A 9,776-nucleotide genomic window follows, 5' to 3' on the forward strand; every position below is an offset into this window, starting at 1 on the left:
TCTCCCTGGCCTTGGCTAGCCTGTGCTCTCAATGGTGGAAGGACCCGACATTGTGTCCCAGTACAAAGCTCAGTGGCAGCAGCAGGGAGCCTGTGTGAGCCTCTGACCCGTGCTTCTGGGCAATGCAGCCGGGATGACCTCCGGACTGGGTTCATCCTGGGCGAGCAAAGGGGACAGGCTGTGACTCACACACCTGCCTCGCTGTGACCCTCTTAATCGCTCTGGCGCTAACAGTGCTCCTGTACAACGGGACCCCCATTCAGTTGTAAAGTGGGAATATTACTGCCAGCTGCCCCCCATGGGTGGGCTCCAGGAATAGGACATGCCCAGCTAAGGGAAAGGCTGGAAATATCACTTTGCCAGACGGGATGTAAGCCCTCCTGGTTAACACCATTTGACGTTCCGGGTCCAATGAGCCTTCCCCCAAAGCCCCGAGGGAGGAGCAGGGGATCAGTGTACACATAGAAGGGCTAAGAACTGCTGTGTGCAATTTTAAAGTTAATTTNTCAGGCAGACGCTTAGCAGGCGACCTGGGACGTGCCCCGATCAGTTTAAGCCTCTCTCCACCCCGAGTGCTTCAGATTCCACTTGCACGTTTGACATTTTAACTGCAAGTCTCGCAATCCCCTGTATCTGTGACAGGCCCTATCCGGCTACACAGGCACGTCTCGCTCAGGGAGAGGGCTTTCCGTAAGCGTTCGCCCTGGCTGCGAACTTCCCACAGCACGGCTCAGTTCCGTCTCCCCTCCCTGGCCTTTCACCGCGTCGGTGGGCAGGCCGTGACCGACTGAGACCTCGCCTCCCCTTCCTCGCTGGGCGATAGCAACCCTGCAGGTGCGCAAGAGCCTTCTCCCTCAGCCACCAGGACGGGGAGCCGGAGATGGCACCCCTGCACCTGACCTTTCACACAGTCCCCTCCTGCCGTGTTCCCAGGGACCCCACGGCGTGTCTGCGGCCCCTCATCCTGAACTATCAGGAACCCTCCACGGCTATAGTCATGGTTCCCTGAAATCACCCACCCGTGCAACATAGTTGAGCTGTTTTCTTCCCTGTTTGGCAAAAGANACTGCCCTAGATACACATGGCCACCAGCCATGGGGGAGACGCGCCATGTCACACAGCTGACCTGCCTGGAGCTCCTCGATGAGATTATTCTAGCCACAACTCACGGGATTAGCCTTGTAAGCCAAGGCGATGGAGAGCTACATACACAGCGGTCCTAACTACCAGGTCTACTGTCGCTGCTATTTTCAACCCTTCTAAAAGTGGGGCCGCATGTGCTCTTGGCCATTTGATCTAAGCGGATGTGAATGTGGCTGTGTCGTTCGTGGTTTAACACTTGCTCCCTGCAGCGTGGCCACGTGACTCACAGACCATACATCCCATAATTTATCATGGTTGTGCCATAGAACCACCTCAAAGAGGCATCGCCATGGCAACATTTACAAGTCACCGTGGCAACAAAGCACCCTCACCACCGCGGAGCCAGGACCAGTGAGCCCCAAACAGGGTGGGAGGGTTCCCCAGGACGGAAATCCCCTGCTCTGCAGATAACTGTAACACCTCAAGCAAAGGCTAACCTTGTGGAAACTTACACCCTCCACAAAGAATCACGGGGAATCGCGGTTCCAAACTCAGCCTAGTTCACAGACACGCGGGTGCTCGGCCAGGGAGAAGTTTCGTGAAGCCCTTTGACCGAGGCTGCCTCCAGTTCCCGCCCACGTGTGGCCACGGAGCAGGTCCCGGGTCTGCCCCAGCCACATGGCTGGCAAGGGAGAAGGTCACTCCCAGTTCACGAGGGAAGGGACCCATGTCTCCTCGTCCCTCCCACCGCCTCGAAATGCCACTGATGGTTCCTGTGAGTAAAGGTCCAAGTTTGAGAATTCTCCCAAGGCCTCCGTTGACTGTCTCAAGTACAAATTTAATTCAGACACGCCTACTACCATAAAGCGCAAATGAAAATCTTGACCGTGTTTGCAATTTCATCCACCCTTCTTAGGCCACNGCTCCTGGGGTCTGCAGGAGTGAGGGGCTGCCTTGGAAGAGGGAAGGCATCTGGAAAGCATCCTGTACCGTCTTCATCACCCCTGCCCACCCGAGAGCCCTGCCCCGGATCCAGACACGCTAGGAGACAACCAACTGTGGAGCGGGGCCTGAGGCCACATGGGCTCGAGACCTGGACACCAGCAGGACAAGAAGGCCCACTGATCTGCAGCTGAATGAATCCAGGGCCTGCTGTCCCCTGGATGAGGAGGTGGCGGCAAAGACAACGGCCTTTCCAAGTTACTCCTCTTGACCAACACAAACCGCAAGTCCCCCACAAGATTGGGGATGGTGACCCACGTCCTTCGTCGCCCCAGTCTTTACGAGTGAGCCCCACTCCCCACCTTCCTCTATCCCTCTCCTGCCCTCGGGGATGACTGATGCCTTGCTGGCCCATGGCCTGGGTGCTCCGGGAACAAAACCCACACTGGTCAGAGCTCGGATGGACTCTGCAGAGAGCAGAAGGGAGGCCTTTCAGAGTCATCTGGCCGCTGCTCCCCATTGGCCAGACCGAGAGCTGTCTCTAGGTTCCGCAGGAAAGACGAGGAGGGACATAAACTTCCCCCGGTACTTCCCTCTCCTCAGAGAGGCACCTACCCATGAACTTGGCCTTGTCCACTTCGACAAGGTCTCCCTGAGAGATTCCCCCAAGAGCCGGTCTTATGAGGCAAGTCCCCCAGGTGCCCCGGGCGGGCATCAGCCAAGGGGAAGGCGCCCTTGGCTGCTTTAGTCATGAGTGGCTCCCGACCCTCCGTATTCCCCCCTCAATGCTCTGAGGTGGAAGAGTACAGAACTGTCACTCCAGGTACATGACCGGACCCACCCCTGACTAGCCACGGAAACTCCCTTCTTTGACACTAACATAAAGCAAACTAGTCCTGGAGTGGCCTACCCAGAAACCTGGCCACAGGCCAGTCTGACCCCAAGTCTGCCTGGTGGGCGGAGGGAGGAGGGGGCTGTGCCCTAGGCAGCGAGAAGCACGCTCTCCTGGACCCCAAAATCTCCCCAACTCATTCAGATGCCCAGGAAGTAAGNAGCACAGAGCCCGACGCGGGGCTCAAACCCACAAACCGCGAGATCATGACCTAAGCGAAAGTCAGACGCTTAACCGACTGAGCCACCCAGGCGCCCCACACCCGCCATCTCTGACTGTCCCGCGTCACGAGGATTCTACACCGATCATCCCCTTGACGTTCAGCCAGACGCCCTCATCCACCATCACCGGTGAGGTTTGAGAAACCCGGAAAAAGGCCTTCTCCACTACCGACGCATCTCATCAGCCAGGGGAGTCTCGTGAGCAAAGCCCACACACAGTCCAGCCCAGCCAGGGACCAGCCGTTCAGACTAAGCACAAGCTCTCTCTCCATTTGGCCTCCAAAACAGAATGCCACCTCTGTCTGGTGGGAAGAATGCTCTCGTTTGCACCACGCCCTTGGATCGTGCTGCCGACATCTAATGGTGTCAAACAAACCCGACGCAGAAAAGAGTCACCTCATCTCTATGGTGCCTTCATTCCCTCTCCATCGCATTTTGACAAAACCACTGNAAAAAAAAAAAAGGAAGAGAAAAGAAACTCTATCTGTACCTGCTACAAAACAGAACGAAACATACATGCCACATTCACGTCTCCCGCTGCCATTCTGCGCTTACACCGTATCAGGCTGTTACCGACTACAGGACAGATGTTTCTCTGGAAAAGGAGAGGTGTCCCAGGAAATAATCGTCGGTAGGTGCCTCATTCCTGGATGCCACCACATTCCAAAGGACAATCGGCCCTTGGCTCCCTCAGGCGGGAAGGGCGGCCCCTCTCTGCCAAGCAATCGTTTCCTGTCCCCTCTGTCAGCCCTGGGAGCAGCATCCCCGGTTCCCACCGACGCGGCACCCGCACTTTAGGCTGCCTGGGTTTACTTACATCTCTCATTGTCATTCTGGTCGGCAATGGCCTCTTCCAGGGCGGCCGACTTTGGCTTTTTGTCCGGATTTCCTTTCAACCTTTCCCAGTCAGCGGGGCTGAATTTGCACACCTCGGAGTCTTTGGCTGTTGGGTGGCCACCTTCTCTCTCTTTCATCTCCAGCTCTGAGAAGCGCATCATTGCACGCTAGAAAGAGAACGGAGATGGGGGAGGAAAAAAAAACACAACACNCAACCACAATTTACGATAAATCGGAGATATTTTAAAATGTAATAGATAAAAAATTTACGAGTATCTATACGTAAGTAATTGCACATTCTTTATTCATAAAGCCATATGTGTATAGGTATATATGCGCCGTGTATGTATATCCATACATACACCACTGCATAGACACATTCTCTTTTGAAGGTAAATAAAACGAAACAGAAACACAACGCAAAGAGAACAAAACAAAAACACAACAGAAGAGAAAACAAAATGCACAATGAATAAAGACGACCATGGCCCACAAACTTCCCTTTGTATATTTGGAAATGAAATTTAACTCAAAAGGTTTATGTAAGATTCTAGTAATAAAAATTTGAAGAACTGACCTCACAGTAAGCAGCAGGGAGACATAAAATACTGTCTTCTTGTAATCCTTCCATCTATGTAATTAAAATGGGCACTCAATGGATCATTTAGATAACTTCATCCATTTTTATAAGCATAAACCAATTTTTTTCTTAACATTGCAAAACAATTTGGCTTTATTTATCTTTTAATGAAAAGTAAAATACCTTAAGGAAATGCCTATACAACATCTATCATTCACTAGCAAGTTAAACACATACTCTATCACTTNGCGGCTGCTCCACACCTCCAAGTATCACAAGGCACTCTCAAGCAGCACCTTTAGGTCTATTTGTTAACATACAGTAATGGCAGAGAAATCAAAGCAACTGATAGGCAAACGTCATGCAGTCTCTACATTATCCTTTGCAACAATTAAAACTTCTGTTAGCAGCAGCTGGGTGGAGTTCCCTTAATATCTACAGAATAACTTAAAGTATCCAGACACACAACCTCCTAAGGGCTACCGCTCATGCTCACGTCCCCTTACTGGACACATTTCATACATTTACATTTACCATAAGCTCCATTAACCAAATCTTACTGGCATCCTGCCCTCCCATTGTCCTCCNCTCCCGGCTGAGCTGGCTGGAGTCAGCGTATAGTTCGGTAGTGACACACTTGAATCGGTCGCCCACGTAGCCGGCGGAGTTGGCAATTCTCTTGGCCAGCTTAGATGGCTTCGGTTTCAGGACTTTGCCATCGTTCGATTCGGCCTCGTCCACTCCATCTTTGGTATAGGTGGGGGTGACATCCACACTCGGTGGGGCACTGCCCACGCAAAACGGTTTGGGATCCTCTTGGCTTTTCCCAAAAGTCACGGCAGGGCCGTCGCCCCCCAGGGTCGGCTCCAGGAAGGGAGTCGCCACCGGCATCCCCAGGTTCTCCTTGTTGGTCCCCGCTGGAACATTCTCCTTGCTTAAGCTGAACACCGACTGGCCCGGGGCCTGTTTGAACGCGTAAGCTTCGTGGAAATCACCGATGCGCCCCAACTCCTCTCTCAGGGCGATGAAGTCGCGGTGCGGCTGCAGGGCCGGGTCAGCCGGGGGCTTGCTGGGCTCGGCGCTCTGGCCCACGCTCTCGGCCGCGAAGCCCGGCTTGGACCCGCTGGCGTCGGTTTTACCGTCTGGCTCTTCGCGGAGAAGGTCTACGTAGACCAGTTTGTCGCTCTTGACGACAGTCTTCCCTTGACTCCAGCCGGGGCTCGGCTTTAGGTTCTTGTCGGCGGCTGGGACTTCGGGGTGTAACTTGGTGCTGCCTCCATCCAGCATCTCGGAAAACCGGTTCCGGAGGGTTGAGTCCTCGTAGCGGGCTCTCTCGTGGGAGCGGGACCTCCTCTCCGGCTTCTCTTCTTTAGTGATCTCGATGGGAGTGTGAGGTATCAACATGGGATGCACCATGCCCAACCCCAGTGCGTCTTGGTAGGTGACAAACTCCGGGCGGCCTGTGGGCAGCCCGTAGGGCAGCCCAGGCTTTGGGGCGAGGTGCCCAGGAAAGAGACTGCCGTTGGGCAGCAAAACCGGGTGAGGGTAGACAGGTCCCTTGCCGTGTAAGGAGAGGGGGCTTATAGCGATGCCCTCAGGCGCCGGGTAAGGGAGGTAACTCCTGGGGTAGGGGATCGGTGGGGACCTGAAAGCCTCGCTCGGAGACAGAAATATCGAGCTTGGGGGGAGCCCGTTCTCGCTCGCTTTGAAGCTTGGCTCCGGGTTGCCGGCCTTGGCACCCTTGCTGCTGGTGCCGCCGCCGCCGTGCTTGGCCGGCGTGGTCGGGGGCTGGCCCACGTGCTGAATGACCGACGGCGTGGTGTCCATGGAGCTCCTGCCCGTCTTGCAGCCGTCCGCATTGGCGTTGGGGGCGGGCGATGCGGAGGCTGGGCGGCCCGCGCTCGATACCGAGCCCGCCACGTTAGCGACCACGGCGTCTGTGCCGCCCATGCGGGGACACGACGAGCTCCGCTGCTGGGGGATGGCCCAGTCCAAGGCCTTGTTTTTCGGCGGCATGTTTTTGCCATTGTTCTCTTCGTTGGGGCTGGGCCCGGGCACCACCCAGGACGAGGGAGCCGTGCTAATGATTTCAGATCTATAGATAGCACAGCCGCTTCCCGGAGGGGATAGGGTTTCCTTCGGAATGTCACTTCCGGAGAGCACTAAGCCGCCTCCAGCTCGGCTGTGGACGAGGACCGTGGGCGCCATCTTTTTCATGTGGTCAGCTTTGGAAGCATCTACATCCACCACTTTAGCAGACAAGTCTAGTGGCTTATCGGTGACGTCTTTGGTAACCGTCTGCTTCTCCAACAGAGGCGGCGAGCCCCCGTCTTTTCTGTCTTGGCCCGCTGCTTTCCGGGGGTGCCCAGGAACCGGCTGGGCGCTTTCGGCCCCTTCCGGAGTCTTAGGATACTTGCTGTTGGAGAGCCGGGCCGAGGGGAACTCACTGCTGACCGTCATGTACGGCTTGGACAGGACAGACGGTGAGGTGGAGATCCTGGCATAGTGCTTGTGGAATTCGGAGTAAGAGTCTGCGGCGGGCTGGGAGGGAAGGTGGACTCGGGGTGAAGGCCGGGGCGAAGGGGGCAACAGGAGGGCTGCGTCCCCGGGCAGGCCACTGGTGACCGCCTTGGCGGAGGGCACCCTAGGCTGTTTACTGTTCTGGATGTGGGGGTAGGCGTGGGAATCAACGGGGTTCCCGGGACTGACACCGATCTTCCAGGGCAGGCTTTTGTCTGCGCAGTGGACCAGCGGTGGGATGGCTGGGGAGGCCGAAGGTGTCGAGAGCCTCATGGGCGAAGCCAGGGACGACGGGATGTGGGGACTGACGTAGTGAGGCGGCGGCAGGTAGAGAAAGCGCTCCCCATTGGTGCAGACCGGAGAATACAGCGNGGAAGCCTCCACGGTCTCTGGTGTATTCGGTTTGAACTGCATTTCGGGATTTCTCTCAGAAGAGAACCCAAGACCACCTAGCGTGCTCGTGGCAGCCTCCCGGCCTTTCTCGGTGCCCAGTCCGCACAAGCTAGAGTAGACGATGTTGCCAGGGACGCGAAGCCCTTCCCGGATCAGGCCAGTGCGGTCCATGCTCAGCGCTGCCAGGCCATCGATCCTGTGGGCTGTGGCGGCATCCACCTTTAAGGAAGCAGAACATGGGTGTTACCCGGGAGGCCTGTTCAGAGCGGCAGGGCCCATCCCGAAGAGGAACCACCAACTAGCTCAGTGTGACAGCAGCCTTAACATCTGGGCAGAAATGTTTAAAAAGACANAATTCACCTTCTCAGCAAAATTTCTCTGCTGCAACGGAGAGGACCACAGCTCCACCCCTCTTAGCCCCGCCCCCGTGGGGGTCGGGGACCTGAGCCTCCCAGGGCTGTTAGGTTGGGGACGGGGTGGTGCTTGCCGGGTGTTTTTGTTTTTGTTTTGTTTTGTTTTTGCTGGGTGTAGGGAAGCATTATTATTTAACATAACAAGAAACAATCTTCAGCGGGACAGCAGGGAAGGAGGACTTTAGCGGTCTCATTTCTAAATCAATAAAGAGGCCATGGGTCAAACTGTGGTTGTGTCTTTTGACTTCCTCTCCCTGCTGTCTGCAGACGGTTCTGTATTTCATATTTTACTGGAAAAGTAAACCCTAAGAGTCTCCTTGTGGAGGCTGGAAATGTATCCAGCTCCAGGGAGCACTGATGAGGCGCGCAGCTTATCCAAGACAAGGGAGGCACATATCGCACCGGGCACTGCGCGGCTCGGACATACTCGGCCAGCGTGTCAAAAGGAGTGCAAGGGCCCAGGCGGCGAGCAGAAAGAGCTTGGGTGAGGGCCTGATCCTGAAGAAGGCGCATTCGACTCAGCCCTGCCCTGAAGGCCCCGCCCCCCAGAAAGCCCTTTAATGGCATGCAAATTAATGCACGATTGATTACAGATCACGGATATTCAGATAGCACGTCAACAGAAGCCATTAATCTCTTACCACGTTGTGGTTCAAGGGATTCTCTTCCCTTAGTTCCAGTCTGGCCTTTGAAGCGTCACCATCATTTACAGGAATTTTCCTATTTAAAAGGACACACCAACTTCGTGAAAGCGTTCCTTGCTTAACGCATCCTTCGGTAGATGGTCCCGGAAGAGACCAGTTTCTAAGAACTCCGTTTTTCAAGCTGCCCTTACAAAAACATTCCTCAGCAATGGCCCACACTCAAAGTTGTCCCCAAATGGTGATTCAACCAGGCTGGGAGAAAACAAAGGAGAGGCAGGGTGCAGCAGGGACGCAAAATCACAAACACGTCCCCAAGTTGGAGGACGCAGAAATTAAGATCGTGCGCGATGTGCTCTCCCGACAGGCCAAGCAGGCCATTCTGAGCTCGGCCGTGCGAGCGGGCCCTTCCTTTAAAGTTCTACCTGAGGACAGACGTCAGGCAGTCCAACGGCCAAGTAGCAAAGCAGAAACCCAAGGCCGGAGTCCCGCGGCTGGCCGCATCAATCACTTCTGTGTTCCTCACGAGGGCAGGCTTTCGAAAGTTTTCCCCAAACAAAGTTTAGGTACCCGGCTCTACGACACTGGTTTCCATGGTGATAATGAAGCCATATTTGACTGCCTTTATCAAAATGACGGGGGACACGCACGAATATCATACAAACGCCAGCTGCTCCAGGCTCCCGAGAAAGCCGCACACCTGTGCCCGGCTGCTGCGGCTGCCCTGGGACTTGTTATCAGACAGCATCGATAAAGAAAGCGCTCGGTGCCAACTTCCCAATCCCCAAGATGAAAACCACTGACAAGCAGCAGTGCTTAGCTGCCCCTACCCCACGCTCCAAAATCACGGATGAGGAAGCAGAACAGAGCCGTCGGGTGATTGAGACCGGGAGCCGAGGGCCCCGCTCCAACAGAGGACACCGGGAGACCCTGGGCTTAAATGAAGTGAGGGGTGGCTATCTCCCCGTTTATTACTGAGCAAACTATTTGTTTTAAAAGCACATCGAATGCCGATCCACCTGGGCCCACACTCCTGACATTTAGAGTTAAAGCAGCATATAGACTGGGATTAATTCTCCTTCATAAATATGAAATAATAAATTAAGGACGAAAGTGCACTGAAAGGCCGCTTTAGGGGCTAATCTTTTAAAGGGCGGCAATGCTTCGCTGAGCCGGGTTGCCTGTTAAAACTGTAAATCAAGGGCCGCCAGCTAAGCTAGGCGGGAGATCTCCCCCCCCATTTTGCGCCCACTC

General features: G+C 55.0%; 1 protein-coding gene across 1 annotated transcript in view; it reads right to left on the reverse strand.

Moving 5' to 3' along the window:
- The window catches only part of BCOR (BCL6 corepressor), a 50,473-nt gene extending 41,203 nt beyond the window's left edge, over positions 1-9,270 (reverse strand). The window contains exons 1-5 of the mRNA XM_077765179.1: positions 9,184-9,270; positions 8,523-8,726; positions 5,131-7,687; positions 4,553-4,608; positions 3,956-4,142 (exon numbers count right to left, since the gene is read on the reverse strand). Of these exons, the coding sequence (XP_077621305.1) occupies positions 3,956-4,142; positions 4,553-4,608; positions 5,131-7,687; positions 8,523-8,726; positions 9,184-9,270 (3,091 nt within the window). The remainder of the gene's footprint in view (positions 1-3,955; positions 4,143-4,552; positions 4,609-5,130; positions 7,688-8,522; positions 8,727-9,183) is intronic.
- Between the last annotated feature and the right edge of the window lie 506 nt (positions 9,271-9,776).

The sequence above is a fragment of the Crocuta crocuta genome, unplaced genomic scaffold (genome assembly GCF_008692635.1).
Source record: "Crocuta crocuta isolate KB4526 unplaced genomic scaffold, BGI_CrCroc_1.0 scaffold301, whole genome shotgun sequence".
Taxonomy (NCBI): Eukaryota; Metazoa; Chordata; class Mammalia; order Carnivora; family Hyaenidae; genus Crocuta; species Crocuta crocuta.